The sequence below is a fragment of the Periplaneta americana genome, chromosome 13, assembly GCF_040183065.1.
Source record: "Periplaneta americana isolate PAMFEO1 chromosome 13, P.americana_PAMFEO1_priV1, whole genome shotgun sequence".
Lineage (NCBI taxonomy): Eukaryota > Metazoa > Arthropoda > Insecta > Blattodea > Blattidae > Periplaneta > Periplaneta americana.
The window spans coordinates 154,478,143-154,495,313 of NC_091129.1; the positions used below are offsets into that span (position 1 = coordinate 154,478,143).

Consider the following 17,171-nt stretch of genomic DNA (forward strand, 5'->3'; position numbering starts at 1 on the left):
ATATTTAAGTTCTAATAATTCTTGTTGCGGTGCTTTGTGATTTTTATCCAATTATGAGTTCGCTTTCTTATAAAATTTTAGAAATGTAGAGCCTGCAGTTTCTGATATTTGTGGTCGTTCACGTACATATACCCTTAAAGTACAGACGTGGACAAATTATTAGCAAAATTTAAGATTTTTATTATATATAGTTTTACACAATATGATTCTTCAATTTAGACTACAGTTGACATTTTTGTGTATTTCCAAATTATTAGCAAAACTGAAGATTTGAATTGTATATTTTTCAAAATTTAACTCCTCAATTTGGACTACAGTTGATATTTTTGCATATTTACAAATTATTAGCAAAACTGAAGGTTTTTGTTGTATACCTTCACAAAATTCGATTCTTCAATTTGTACTACAGTTGACATTTTGGATATTTCGAAATTATTAGCAAAACTGAAGATTTTTGTTTTATATTTTTACAAAATTTGACTCTTCAATGCAGTTGACAATTTTGCTAATTTACAAATTATTAGCAAAATTGAAGACTTTTATTACCGGTATATATTTTTACAAAACTTGACTCTTCAATTTAAACTACAGTTGACATTTTCGCATATTTCTGTCTACTGTAATGATGGATATATCCAAAATTGTCAAATGTAGTCTAAATTGAAAAGTCAAATTCTGTAAACAGAATTGTCATAAAAATCGTTCATTTTTTAATAATTTGTCCACGTCTGTATGTTTCTTTTTACAACTGTTTTTTTTTTTTTTCAAATCGTGTTTATATTGGTCAAACATAAAACACCTACCATTCTGTTTATCGTAGCTGTTTTGAAACCTTTATTAGTGTATTAGTTTGTTAGTTAAATTTCCTCAAGTACATAGTGTTATATCGTATTGGTGTGTGGACAGTTAGTTGTTAGTGTATAACTGTTGATACCAACACACAAATTTAAGAGTGGGAAGTCAAGGAATATTAAATTTAAGGTTATTGAAAGTTTAAAGCAGTTAACAGGACATTAATAATATATTTGTTGATTCTGAATTTTAATTACTAATTACCAGTACCTGTGTTAACTTAACCTTTGCATATATTAATTTAAAGATCCTGTTATTTGATTTTAATATTACCATCGTGGGCAAAGTGGAGTTTACTTGCACTTCTGCATACCTCTTGACATGTTAAGAAATAACAAATGAGTGAAATCATGGTTATTATAAAACAGTTCTAAATGTCCCATCACTAATCAGACAGGGGTGATTGTGTCTCGGCATATAAGTCTAATCACATACCAGCATTACCTTATCAGAAGTAAGTTAGAAAATTATTAGTCTCTTCTACAAAAATTCAGATTGTTTAGATAATTGTCAGATTAAATTTATGGATGCTAGGGGCACGCTATTTCAAGTGCCAGCAGTTGTACCCTTTACTGGTATAAAAAATTTTTCGATCATTTAGCGAGCAGAAATTGCAAATTATTGTAAGAAATCATCAGCTAAGCAAGACATACCAGCTCCTTCACACATTCTTCATCCACAATAAATTTAAATAAATTCTGATTTATATGATATGGTATACAGTTTGAAAGTGGCTTTTTTTGGATCATGCTGTACTTTCCCTGAAACACTACAGAAATGCCGTCCCTCAATGAATGAGCTATAACATGACCCAGTACTGTTAACTTATGCAGCATTCTGAATCCTGTTGTAAAGTTCACCCACTGAAAATTAAATTACTTAGAAATAGATATAATACGTACATATCTCTAAGAATAATACTGTACAGTCCTTTAGTCTAGTAGTAACCATGGATCACACAAGAAATCAAACAGAATTAAAAATGAAATATTGGACAATATAATATAATGAATGACACTTTACTCATTTCTAGTCGCTGTGAGCATTTCATATAATTATTATTATATTACATTGTTTGTTTTGCGCGACCCGTCTCGTCCTTATTAATACAATCATTTAGTTATTACAGACTTATTTATATAACAAACAATCAAAGGGTCTCCACTTGCTAAGAAGGAACGGGATCGGTCGTTCGGGATGGAAAGACGTCTCAAAACTGGAGGGAGGAGGAGATCGTGAGACAAACTCAGCAGAATTAATCATCAAATTTCCCAGGGTAACAGGTTCGTAAGGAACAAAAAGATCTGATTGCTAAAATTCTCTTAAGTGTTGCTGACAACAGTGATTGTGTTTGGTCTGTGCTCCAAATCAAGTAAAGCTGATACTGCATCGTAATATTTTTTTTTGTTTCAAAAAATAATTATTTGTTTTAAGAGAATTCAATTCCAGACATTGCACAGTATCGGACCAGTTGCCTGGCAACAAACAAACCAAACATTTACATAACAACCATGTGCTCATTAGCAAAGAAAAATATCGATCAATTTGGCGTAATAATCGTTTTGTGGACAGTATGCGATATTCGTACATACTCAAGAGTTTGGAAGACTAAGAGCTACTTCCGTTTTGGACAAGGAGGTTTTTAAAAAACACGATCAAGTCTCGGCTGCTAGATGAACAAACGACCTGGGGCCTGTTTCTCAAAAATACTAGTTTAGTAGTTCCAGTTACTAGTTACCAGAGTATATTTCACCAGCTCTAGTAGATTCTGTTTCTCAAACTATTTTACCAGTCTAGTAACTTGTGACAATTTTTCACTAGTTACATGATCTGTTTCACTAGTCAGCTGATTGAGTTCATTTGTTTATAGTCATTGGTAGGTATTGTTATTTGAGGTTAGAAGGCTAAGTTGTTTGTATTATGGTTTCAATTTCTCTTTTCGGTTGAAATTCCATCAGTTGAAAGCAAATTAACTATACTCAATATGATTAATGAATCAAAGTATTATTATTCGGTGCTTTTTCAAGCATGTTAACAAAAAATGATGAAATAAACGAATGGACAAAAAGTGTTGTAATGTGTGAGGCTATGGAACTGATACCTCAGAACAAAGATTATGCATACGTTAGGGACACTTACTGGCCCAACATTAAGAAAGCAATTTTGATAAGTACCAATTCAAGTTCACAGTATCGTAATTTGAACATATGATGTAGGTAGTGGGTCTACTGCCGACATGAATGCCACTTATGACTTGATGAAAGATTCGCTAATTATTTTTTGTTTTACATTTTATTTATTCATAAATTATTGTCGTTATATATTTAATTTGTAGGTTAAAGTTGACAATGTCAGAAGAACTGGCAGTGGAGGAGGAAAGCTAATAAAAATAAGTTGATGAATTGGTATTAGATTATTAGGAAAAAATTCTGCAAGTGTTGCTGGTCTAGGACAGAAAGACTAGATGGCATTGGAAAATAATCAACATCCCGATTTGTAGAGCAATTTGTATTTGAAGCTTTGCTGATAATGCAAGACTTCTATTTTTTTTTTTGTCTTGTTATGGCAGGTCCCACTATATTTAACAACTTTTCAAGCTTTTCAGTACTTTACCTAAACCGTTCATTATATTTAAACAATGCTCCCGTAAAGGAATAATAATTGTTCTTTCTCGATACAGTTTTAGCTCTTCTCACAACTTCTTCATGACTTCATTCGGAATCACCAAACCAGATATTAAAAGAAAATAACTACAATATTTTGTTTTATCTGAGAAAGGTTGTCACTGGTAACTGATAATATAGAAATCACCAGTCTTTAGAGTCTTGTAGGAATATTCCTGTTGAATACTAGTGTAATCAACTAGATTAGCATTTTGAGAAACAGAATCACTTATGAATTGGTGAAATCGACCAATATTACTATAATCTTTTCGCTGTAAGAAAAATCCTAGTATAAACAATAGCACGTGACTGAAGTGAGGCTTCATTGGCCGCTGTTTGGCACCATAGATTCTCAGTATGCGTTCCCACCTACTGTTGTACATTCTGTTTCATGTTAAACATTTTCCGTTACTCGTCAAGTAGGCCTAACCTCACTACTATGCATTCATTTGCTTAGGAAACATTTAATTTATAATTACCGTAATTAAAACTCACTTAACTTATTATATACATTTAAGACTATTTGTTTTTCTTCGCTTTTGAGAGGGTTTCCACTCTCCTATGTTTAATAAACACATATACTGAGGATGCAAAAGCTATACGAGCTCAAGTGACGCCAGCTTGTTACAAGAACAGACTACCTCGGTATTACTGTTGGTATTCATCCGCGTTCATAGTACATAACAAAATATAAAAGTAGCTTTTCTTTTACATAGTGTTTTACATATGAGTGAAGTTATATGTTTCATCGTATTTAACAACTAGAATTCAATGTTTTATTTTCAAATAATACAAGATTGTGGTTTCCAAATACGAACTATATTTTCCTGTGTCATGTGAGTGTTTCGGCTGGGAGCCAATCACGGGTATGACAGCAACGTGCTTATGTTTACATTAGGATTTTTCTTACAGCGAAAACAGTATAGTCTGTGAACTGGTAACTACTATTTTACCCTTGTAGTTTCTAGAAACACAGACTTGTAAAATAAACTAATATTACTACTGTACAGACTAGTATTACTAGTCCATGAGTTTTGAGAAACAGGCCCCAGGTCACCTGCCGCCTGCCAGAAGTACGGAAGATCTTCTACATGTATAAGTCACAGTATCAACCCCACTTGAGATGAATCTCGTCTGCTACATTATCTATACCACTGGTTTCACGAAAAGTAACAATTCCTCTTCAGTGTATAGGATTTAGTTGTGGCATTTTTTTTATCCAATAAACACGACATCCAAACAAAACAAACGACAGGCTTGTTTTTCTTTTTTTCTTTTTTTTTTTTTTCTTTTTTGCTGCTCTACAAGACACATACAAGACAACACCCCATGGTTGTTATGTTTGGCTACCTACAGTTTTAATTTCTTACATCGTAATTTTATTATTTTATTTTTTCTGGAAAAGTCAGTTGAATATATAAATAATGGCAGAATTACTTTGCAGGACTTGAGTACACGTACTTCTTGTCTGCGCACCATAAGACACCATCTACTGTAATTGTTGCGTATGTCATCAGGAAAGAACAACTCAAGACAGCCCAAAGCAACGACAGGACGATGGGACTGGATCTCTTTGCCGCTAAGGTCACTGAAAATACGGCACCTTGCAGACAGAAGAGCCAAACTATATGGTGGTCGTTGAAACTGTATTTCTACTAGAGTCTGTAGAAACACTTTAAGACAAGCTTTTTATAATTACTTCATTTTTTAAACATAGCCATATAAAATCACAATAAAATCGTGTGTTGGCATGTTCTATACAGTTCACCATTAGAGTTTAAACCTACGTGCTTTTATGTAAGTGCCAATGTTTTCTCCCTAAAGAAAGAACTGAGAAAGGATTATTAAAATTACAAAACAGCATGTACAAAAGTTGCCTCGAACTATGTAACATACCACAAGTATTTCACATCGTGTACAGTTGTGTTGGCACTTCTTGTGATCTGCAGACAGCTGGTCACTTACATATTCAACTGTGTAACTTTTCCTAACCTCCTCGCAGGTCTTGCCCTGGCATATCTCCGTTACAGAACAAAAATCATTGACCTTGATTGCTTTTCATTTTGAATGCAGTGCGGCATTCTTGCACAAAGAAACCTTTCAGATCAACCGTCTCAAGAAACTCTCAACTAAACAGCTATAAAATATGAGTCTACTGAGAGATAATAGTCGATTGTTCCAACCATACTGTTAGACTAGCAACTAGTACAAAATAAACTCTCCTCCTGGGCTCTTGCCGTCGCCAGATCCTTCGACTGTGGCACACCGGGGACATCGTCGCGTCCTCATCAAACCACGCATCGCGGATGTAAAGAGCTGTATAAAAAGCCCTCCAGGGGGCACACTATTACTCTACAACCTCATCTCTCATTTTTCTAGTTCAAGAATATGGTATATTTTTATTTAGTTATGGAAAAATACTTTAGCAAGAGAAATAAAAATGGTGATACCAAGAATTTTAAACCGATTCCTCCCGCATCATGTGACCGAAGGGTCACACCAGCGAATAGGGATTATAAAGAATGGACACTTCGCGTCGGTACCTTTGATGTAGCCGGACTGATTTCAATGACCTTCAAGCCAGCTAGAGCGTGAGATTCTGCTTTCTCCCTAGAGTTCGCGCTGACATCAGCTAGCTAGCAGTTGACACAGCGGAAACATAACACATATAATTAATACATCTAGGTACATTATGTACTCAAATAAAATAAATTGGATCCGTAAAATAATAAATCCGTCATTAACTGCAATGTCTAGACTCTAGAGTTCCTTTATAATGAGAGTTGAGACGTTGACCCCAACAACAATTAAAATATGTAATGATTTGATAGCGCTGAAAATGGAAAAACAAAACTGCTATGAGAAGCAAAACCATATACCTATATTATATTATATACAAATATTAAACGAATTCGATACTTAATTTTATAATGTATTATATTATTTTATAATATAATGTATTATATCTGAAATATAAAATATTATTATTACAACTAGTTTGTCACTGAGAAATAAGGAAAAGCTGTTAACTTGAATTTATTTGAAGCAAAGTGTTACTGGATTATGCAATAAGGTAGGCGATGTTTGGATCCTGTGCCTCAACTCTATTCTCAATTATTATCTTAGCGTATGCTCGATTACACTACCTCTAGCGCTTGAAAGTGGAACTAACCGCTGGCGCACAGAGAAACAAAACACAGGAAAATTCGCTCAGTGTCCATTCTTTATAATCCCTATTCGCTGGTCACACAGACAATGTCACCGGTGACCATCTTAAAAAACCATTCCTCGGTGTTAATACATTTTATTTGCAAGTGGTGTGGTACTCTGTAGATTCTACAAGTACTGGCTTGCAGCACTGTCCTGATTGCTTTCTGCTATGGGATTGTCCAAACTTGTCAGCCGTGTCGAAGGTTAACAATTAAATGCTGACACAGCTAACAAGCCCGCACAATATCAACACTTCGTCGAGACCATAAACAATTACTACTGAGATAACTTATGCATAAATCTCGTACATGCTTCTGGGTTACAATGACTTTTCTCATACGCCCGGCCAAACATTACATATTTGTGCAGCATTCACACCTGCAAACATGCAAATAACATTTGCGCTCTCACTTCCAACCGAATATGGAACTCACATGCGGCTGGAAGTGAACATCTGACCGAACCCAGCCACTCGTGCTTGTCGTAGATGTATACGTTACTACGTTCTGCTAAAATTACTGTAAATTCCTGTCCAACCTCGATTAAAGCTAGGACTTGATTCCAACGCACGTTCTCTCTTCACCATGTCCACAGGGTTTAGCACCACTAACGAAACAAGATGCACCCATGTAATGCACTCGCTCGGAAAGAGAGGGGGAAAGAACTCAAAGCGTTCATTTTCTTGCTGTCTTTTCGTGTAGAGGGATGATCTGCACGTTGAATCGTATAATGCGACAGGAAATCAGTTGGAGTCAAAACGATTGGCTTCTAAAGTTCATATACATTCCCTTTTATTATTAATTAATATTATTATTAATATTATTATTATTAGTAGTAGTATTATTATTATATTTTTAGTTCCTTAGTGTTGACATTTCATCACACTAATTCATGTAGATCAACAGATTGAGTCATACTTTAAAATAACTTTTTTTTTTTTGTTTGAGAAAAGAACACCCCTTTCCAGGCGACTATTACAACGATTGGCAAACTCTCGACAGTTACATTCAAAAACACTCGTCGATCGATCGCATCACGCACACTCGCATGCCCTCATCACACACATCAATCATTAAAACTATCATTCAAAAATGATTATTGAAGTGTTCATACATTGCGTGATTCAAGCATTGGAAAGAGCGAAATGAAACTGTCTTCGTCAGATCAAATTTTTATATATTTATATTCCTTCGAACTGAAAAAAGTAACAAAGTTCAAGTGAGGTGTAAAGGCCTCTTGTGTTAGGCTATTAACCAACCCAGCTTTATAAAATATTTGCAGGAACATATTATTCTCCCATCTTACAACAGGCAGTTAATTTCATAGCCACTGCTAACGATCGTAGGAAAAACTATTAAGGACTTCTTCCAATGCTTGACAGTTGATGTATACAACCTCCAAGAAATGTGAGCTTTGTTAATTAAGTACTAGCAAAGTCTAGTACCTTAACAGGAGTCTTATGGGAAACATTTCAAAACTTTGCCCCCATCCAAAAAACTGCAATTCCAGTAGCATCTCCTCGTTCTTGATTCTATCAAGTTCGTCTCCACAGTGAGCTTGAGTGTTTTATGTGTTTTATAAACAGTATTAATTTCTTTCTAGTAAAGGTTACGGTACAGTTCATGATTTCCATGTTGTAATCCACATAATAATACTTTGTCCATTTGTGGCATTGCTCGTTGCACTTCAATATCGTTTGTTACATTCTAACAAAAAATTTCCTCCCCAAATATACACATCCTTCGTCTCTTAGTCGAGTGTTTCGTTAGTACATAACAAAGAAGTCTATTTATTTTATATAGTTTGGTGCAAAGAGCCAAAGTCCGCCATATTATGTATGTTACCTTGAACGCTTGCTACTATCAGACGCTGTCAACGCTGGCAAAGCGTTCCCCCAGCTCATCGCACACGTGCTGTCCCCTGCTGGACCCACCGGTACTGAGTTGACGTCGACTGGATCCTACAGTGTTGCGCCGGAGACGGGCCAACTGTCGCCGCCTGCGTCGGCGCTTGCGATGGCACCATACGCACAGACCCAGGACTAACACACCACCCACACACAACGCCACGCCCAACAGTTTGAATGGGTCGACAGGAACCTCCACTATACCTGCAAGTCAAGCATTCCCTTAGTAATTTGTATGCCACGTAGTGATTTTACCTACGAAATAGTCTACTTCCGAGTAAACTTCAATAAAGTTGGAATCCCTGCATAAAAGCAGTTACGCCAAATGAAAAGATGTCGTAAATGAGACTAAAGCTCCTTGTACATAATCAAATTTTCGTCAAATTCGAAGCTTCACAAAGCTTTGAAAGATATGCCAATATTTTACAACTTTCACTGTCAAGTCACTTACAGTACTTAGGAAATCTTTGATTAGCATAAAAGTAGCCATATGATTACAAACTTCATTTGATCAAAGATGTGACAATTCTTTGAAGGAATTGGGATGGAATTCGAAAATATTACGGCGCCAATAACCACAAAAAAAATGGCGTCCTGGCCAAGAGAAGTTGTTTGTGAGTTAATTCAATTACCGTAAAATGGGGTGAATAGGATCAGTGGGGGGGAATAGGATCAAAACTTCAGTCTTGGTTATAAAGTTTGTTATAAACTGCAATTGAGCGGGAAGACAGTCATTGCTTACTAGAACAATAACAGTAACCAATGACTGTGATCCCGCTCAAGTACAGTTTATAACAAACTTTATAACCTAGAATAAAGTTTTGATCCTATTCCCCCCCACTGATCCTATTCACCCATTTTACGACATGTGAATTAAACTCATGCCTGTATGACATGAGTTCTGTAAAAGACAACAAAATAAAGAAAAACAATGTGTACTGATACGAGGAAATTGCAAGGCAGTTATCTCTAATAAGTACCAACACATGTACTTTTTAATTATAAAGATTCTAACATATAACATACGCGAATATTAATAATCCGTGGCACTACAGCCCGTGTAGAGCCCAGACCGACCAGCCGGCTGCTGGCCTCACGCCCACATGCCGAAGCAGAGGTGGATGATCATCCAACCAGAATGGAGGTATCGTGTGGTTAGCACGATGATCCCCCCAGCCGTTATAGCCGGTATTCACAACCGGATTTTGCTACGTATCGTAGCTCCCCAAGTGCATCACAATGCTGGGTGGGCACCGGTCCCATACACTGGCCGAAATTTCATGAGAAAATTTCTTCCCCCATGAGGACTCGAACCAGCGCGCATTCCGTAACGCGAGTCCCAGGCAGGATGCCTTAGACCACGATGCCACGGCGCGGGACTACGCGAATATTAGTCGTAAATATTTTGTTTTAAAGCAATATACAATCGTAATATTCTTCGTTTTAGGTTGCTGTGCAGTTGAGTAAAGGTAAGCGTTCACTACGTCGTATCGCACTCATTGGACGAATCGCACGGATCGAAAAAAGACTATCTTTGCTGTAATTGTTATGTAACAGCATTCACTACATCGTATCGGACGCATCGCCTCTTGGCAAATCCGTCCACGTTTCTCGGATGGGCAACTTTTCCGATGCTTGCGATCATGGCCTTCTTTAATAAATCAATTTTAATTGCTCAACTGTTACTATTATGTTGTGCTATGTTCAGCGTCGCGCCAAAATGGCAGACGGAAAACTTATTTCGCGTGTAGAAAATAGCGAAGAATTATATAATTTCAGGCGTTCCCATTATAGTAATCAAGTCATTTCTTACAAATATATTATGTAACCAATATTTCTTTCGTTTCTTCTTCTTCAATTAAGACGCATGAAGCAATTACAAATTCTTATTCGCTAACAGACCTAACCTCAACTCCTCTATTTTCAGCAATGTCAATATCGTACGACGTCATGTTTTAAACAGCTGATAGGGGAATCCGATGATGCGATGAGGTGAAGCCATTACAGTGAACGCACTGCACTTAAAATATATCCGTTGCGTGCAATTCGTACGAGGAGTGCGATACGATGTAGTGAATGCTTGTATTAACTATACAAATATTATTTTATACTGTCTAGTTACTCTACAAAGGGTTTACATAATTTATATTGTAATAGATCTATTTGGTAGGTCTACATAGGTTACAATGAACTCGAAGCACATGTTTCAGAACTTTTATGAAATGATCAGCGATATGAAACAGCCTTTGACAAGTCTTTTTTCAATATTGATCAATCTTTGACAAGTTTCCTTGTATAGTATTCAATTGGAAGAAAAATTTGATCGTGTACAAGTAGCTTAAGACACAGATTCTGATTTACCAGAAAAATTAGAGATGGTGATTTAGTATTGCATTTTAAAATTAAAAATCTTGTTTTTGAATAAACAGCTAATATTTTATAGCACATATAAAATTTCACATTTGGCATCATGGAGTATTATCAAAGGAAATATATTTTTACGTTATTGCAGATAACTATAAATAGTTTGAAGAGATAATTTCTTAAAAAAAATTGTTCATATAGATACATATATGGTATATATGCACACTCACATGCTTACAACAAGGAATTAAAACATGGCACTATGAAAAATACTTTTTTTCGGTTACAAACAGCTGTGAGTATCTATTTACATTTAAGTTACAAAATCTAAAGAATGAAAACTATACCAGTTTATTAATAAAGCATTTAAATTAAAGTGTAGCATTTTACAAGTTAGATATCGTTAAGAATGAAGACAAACTTATTTGTTAATTTCCTCATTCTAGCTATATTGGCTAACAGAATTACATCGTCTTTTGTGAGCATTCTTTCAACATAATTGTATACCGCTACTATTTGTTAAGTCCAGATATAATTGAAGGCATCTTTGAAAAAAAGTTGTATTGTTAATATAGCTAGTAAAATAACCTACGTCTATATCTTACTCATTGTTATAAATAATGCAACCATGGAAAACTCCACAATTGTTAAAAAAAAACTATCCCTTGATTACACAATAATAGTACATTATGCAACGAGCCTATAATGGTAGTAATTAAGACGCGAGTATATTTATGAAACGAACGCAAGCGAGTTTCATAATTTTCATACGAGCGTCTTAATTACCGTATAGGCAAGTTTCATACGACTTTTTATGCTCGACCATATTTCTAACTTGAAATTATTCATAAGTATTCATGTTATTCTTATCAGACTGGGGAGCGGAACTGACCTTGTGCAATATCTCGTAAATTGTGAGATGTGCGCAGACGCGAAAGTATTGATTTTTTCCGAGAAACAAATGTCATTGACCCTGATATAATCTAGAGAGTAAAATAAACATTAATCTTGATATAACCTTGAAATTTATTTAGACATTGAAAAACGAGATGACAAATTGAATTTATTTAAATATTATTTACAATTAACGCTAATTATTATAGTAACAGAACATAACCTTCTGCGACAGTATTGGATTTCCAGCCTCCGTGACGTTTTGCTAGTTGTCTTTCGATTGCATATCCGAGAATAATCTATACTTGCGCTTTCATATTGCTACAGTGGTGTTTTCTGATTGGTGGAACACCTGACTTTAATGAATAGGTGTACTTTAATGAGGTCCATTAAAGGGCTGCTACCAGGTGTATAATTACTACATTTCGGCATGGTCGAGCATAAAAAATACAATATTCTTTAGCGCTAAATTTAAAAAAAATGCAACCTTGACAATTTGAGTAGATTTGAAATTTTTTTAAGGATTAAGAATTAAGAAAAAATAATACTGAATGACAATAAGAAAGAAAAAGAAAAAGACACTTTACATTTATCGTTATTGCAAAAAATCACCATCTCTAAATAAACTACTATAATTTCTGTCATGAGCAAACTTTATAAACTGAAGGTTCAGTCATTAGAGCAGAAGTGAACTATTTCAGAGTCAAAATCATATTTTTAATATGAGCTTAAGTCATTGAGTTAATAGAAATACGTAAAATATATCATGAACCAACGGGACACAGCTTTTGATATTCTACTCCCTCAGCATTTCATGAATTTTTTTTATTTAGATCATAAATTACAGTATGTGCATAATTATTTATATTTACATACAATCATTCTTCAAATAAAAACAGGCACCATTTTTGACTATATTTTAAATGAAAATGTATCAGTAATTGATTAACTAGCGGACTTACTCATGTTAATTATGTAAGTCTGTGCGGCTTACAGCTGTTTCGGTGCTTCATCACACCATCCTCAGAGCCTACTACTATATCACGGCGTTATCTCGAACTTCTCTGCCTGTTGTGTGGGTGCGTTGGATTGTTGACAAGTGTTGAAAAGTAGAGCCAAATAGTGTGTGTGTACTGAAATTGATCTGTGTGTTGAGAATTTGATCAGGGTGTGTTTTAGTGTGTTTGTACATTTCATATTGTTCTAGTGTGTTGAGTTTTTAGTTCTTGGGTTGTATGTGTAGGATTTCCATGTCTGTATTTATGTCATTGTATGTATGGTTAGCATTGGTTATGTGATCGGCATATATAGATGTATTGTGTCCTCTGGTTATTGCTTTAATGTGTTCTTTGTAGTGTGTTTGGAATGATCTGTCTGTCTGTCCAATGTAGAACTTGTCGCAACTATTACATGTGAGTTTGTATACACCTGTGGGGTCGTATTTATTTGGGTTGTTTGTGTGTTGAGATGTCTTTGTAGTGTGTTTTCTGTTCTGTATGCTATGTTGTATTTCTGTTTTCTTAATGAGGATGCGATCTTGTGTGTGCTTTTGTTTTCGTATGTTAGTGTGATGTATTTCTTGTGTTCTTGTGTTTGTGTTATGTTTTGTGTGTTTTTGTGTTTGTTGAGTTTGTTTTGTCTTCCTTATGATGCTGCCTATTATGTTTGGGTTGTAACCATTTTTTTGTGCTATGTATTTGATTGTGTTCACTTCTTCATTGTAGTGTTGTTGGCTCATGGGTATGTTGAGTAATCTGTGTACCATTGTCCTGAATGCAGCATGTTTTTGTTGTATGGGGTGGTTAGATGTGTTGTGTATGTGTGTGGTGGTGGTGGTTGGTTTTCTGTATATTTTGAAGGTGTGTTTGTTGTCAATTTTTGTTATGGTGATGTCTAGGAAATTTATGGAGTTGTTGTTTTCGAGTTCCAGTGTGTATTGAAGTTTTGGGTGTATGTTGTTTATGTATTGGTGTAGTTTGTGTATTTGTCTTTTGTTTCCTTTGTATAGTATGAGAATGTCGTCTACGTATCTGTGCCGATATATTATGTTGTCTGCATATTTGTTGTGTTCATTGTTGAGTAAGAACAGACGTGGACAAATTATTAGCAAAATTGAAGATTTTTATTATATATTTTTACAAAATATGATTCTTCAATTTAGACTACAGTTGACATTTTTGTGTATTTCCAAATAATTAGCTAAATTGAAGATTTGTATTGTATATTTTTACAAAATTGAAGATTTGTATTATATATTTTTACAAAATATGATTCTTCAATTTAGACTACAGTTGACATTTTTATGTATTTCCAAATTATTAGCAAAATTGAAGATTTTTATTGTATATTTTTCAAAATTTAACTCCTCAATTTGGACTACAGTTGATATTTTTGCATATTTACAAATTATTAGCAAAACTGAAGGTTTTTGTTGTATATTTTTACAAAATTTGACTCTTCAATGCAGTTGACAATTTTGCTAATTTACAAATTATTAGCAAAATTGAAGACTTTTATTACCGGTATATATTTTTACAAAACTTGACTCTTCAATTTAAACTACAGTTGACATTTTTGCATATTTCTGTCTACTGTAATGATGGAAATAACCAAAATTGTCAAATGTAGTCTAAATTGAAAAGTCAAATTTTGTAAACAGAATTATCATAAAAATCGTCCATTTTTTAATAATTTGTCCACGTCTGTATGTTTGTTAACAGCTGTAAGACGCACAGACTTACATAATTAACACGAGTAAGTCCGCTAGTTAATCAATTACTTATATTCAAGTGTTAAAAGTAGTGTACGCAAGATTCATAATGGAAAATGTATCATTCAACATTTTCAAGTGGTACAAACAAATCGTGGAATCTACTTCCAAAACCACGGGTTAAATACACAAATATACCAAAAAATAATAATCAGTATGATAAAGTAAACACAAAACATCAAAATTGTGGGAAAAAGATCTTACCCGTGTCCTACTCACAAACTAATAGTATAACATTTATGTGTACCATGCTTTCTTTACACAGGTAATACAATGCACAACACAGGACATATGAGAAACTGCTTAAGGGAAAAGAAGGGAAGAAAAGCTAGTGTCCAAGTGCATGAGAGCAAAGATGTGGCATGTTGTCATTTCTGCAGCACAACCACATGTTTATTTGATCTTTATCTGAATCCTTCAAGAATATTGGAATCGTTCAAATATTGACATTTTAATCAAATTCTCTTATATAAATTTCCATTCTTTATTATGAATATGTTTATATGCTTGTACGAGGAGTAGTCATAAAGTTTTAATTATCACCTCGAAAAAATGAAGCTGCGACCATGAAACTTGGTGATGGTGTTAGTCATTTTCTACATATTCACCCTTCAACGCGACACATTTTTCCCAATGATGGATGACTTGACGGAGGCCTTGGTTGTAGAAGTCTGCATTTTGGCTGTTCAGGAAACATTCCACCTCATTCTGGAAATGCCTGGCACGCAATGATTTCTTCATCCGAGGAAAGAGGAAGAAGTCACTGGGTGCCATATCAGGCGAATACGGGGGGTGAGACAAAATTTGATAGCCTAAAGAAGCACCATGTGTGACTGTGTCCTGTGCAGAATGAGCTGGGGCGTTGTCATGAAGGAAAAGGACAGCTTCCCGCGACGCTTCGTCTTGATAGCCTCCCGTAACCTCGTCAGGAGATTTCGGTAGTATGCTTCTGTGATGGTTTGCCCCTTCTGAGCATAATCTGTCAGCACCACACCTTAGATGTCCCAAAAAACACTCAGCATCACCTTGCCCGATGATGGTTGGCTCTTCGCCTTTTTCGGCGGTGGTATTCGCCTCATATGGCACCCAGTGACTTCTTCCTCTTTCCTCGGATGAAGAATCGTACTATCAGGGACTGGAATGCTTTACCTGCAGGCTTACTAAAGGCTTTACCAACAACCAAAAACGTATTTAAAAATAGGCTTAAGGACTTTACTAATAGACGGTAATTATACAGAGTATTTAAAGGGTATAAATGATATGTTGTTATTGAAGTGTTGTATCAGTGAAGAATTATGTTGTGTCAGTGAAGTGTGTTGTGTCAGTGAAGTGTGTCGTGTAAGTGAAACGTGTTCCTGTCAGTGAAGCTTTAGGGTGCTATTCATAGACATTTCGCAGCAAGCGCTACGAGAGTACTAAGCTAGCCCCGGCTATCCACTGGTTACTAGTACAGAATTCAAATCATATCCTATCGCTAACACTGGTTTATGAATATGAAAAACGCTGATAATCCACCGAAACCCCGCGCTAAAAATGTCTATGAACACGGCCTTTATAGTTTATAGTGGCAGTGCAAAGTATTTGAACAGTGAAATGTTTTTGATGTGTTAGTGAAATCAGGATAGAATCAGTGAAATGTGTCGTAGTTCCAGTGCAGTGAGTGAGTTGACAGCGAAATGAGTGTAATGTTGAAAGATACTTGTGCAGATATGAACATATCATACTCGTGGGTTTTAGTTCGAACTTAGGTTTAAGATATAAACTAGATTTGTTTCAAATACTATTTTAAGTGATCGTTTCATTTAATTTAGGACATTCCCTGTTATTGTTATTATTATTATTATTATTACTATTATTATCATTATTATAAATTATTGTTAGTATTAATTATTAGTATTATTATTAATTGTATTTTTAATTAATAAGTTTATTATTGTCATTATTGAGTGTAATTAGTTACCACTGCCACTGGGTATATACCCATTGCAGTGTGAATAAATACATACATACATACATACAAGAAACCATTGCATGGCAGGCATTTCCAGAATGACGACGAGGTGATTTTTGAGGTGGAACGTTTCCTAAATAGCCAAAATGCAGACTTCTACAACCAAGGCCTCCGACAAGTCATCCATCGTTGGGAAAAATGTGTCACGTTGAAGGGTGAATATGTAGAAAAGGACTAACACATCGCCAAGCTTCATGGTAGCAGCTTCATTTTTTCGAGGTGATAATTAAAACTTTATGACTACCCCTCGCATACACTTTAAAAACAGAGCAAGCAGCAAATGAGCACTCACGCGTTGCCATAGTTTCACATGCGCTCTCTGTCTCGTAAGCATTGCTCTTTTTCTCATCATGAGAGCAGAAGCGCAAAGCACAGAGATAGGAGAAGCAAGGGTAGCTCAGACCCACTCGCAAGCCCGGGGGCTAGCGCACCACCTGACAGAAACAGACAACAAAAACGTGTCAGCAGAGACATCTAACGCCTGTCCACATGTTAACATAT

At 35.2% G+C, this 17,171-nt stretch overlaps 1 protein-coding gene across 8 annotated transcripts in view; it reads right to left on the reverse strand.

Annotated features, from left to right (window-relative positions):
- Positions 1–1,828: 1,828 nt before the first annotated feature.
- Positions 1,829–17,171, reverse strand: part of LOC138712568 (cubilin) — a 909,639-nt gene continuing 894,296 nt past the window's right edge. For 6 of the 8 annotated variants that reach the window (XM_069844493.1, XM_069844496.1, XM_069844494.1 and 3 more), the window contains one exon: positions 1,829–8,835. In XM_069844493.1, coding sequence (XP_069700594.1) covers positions 8,588–8,835 — 248 coding nt within the window. In that variant the 3' untranslated portion in view covers positions 1,829–8,587. Of the gene's footprint in view, positions 8,836–16,962; positions 17,105–17,171 lie in introns of all 8 variants that reach the window. The other 2 variants (XR_011335744.1, XR_011335745.1) reach the window with 2 other exon arrangements.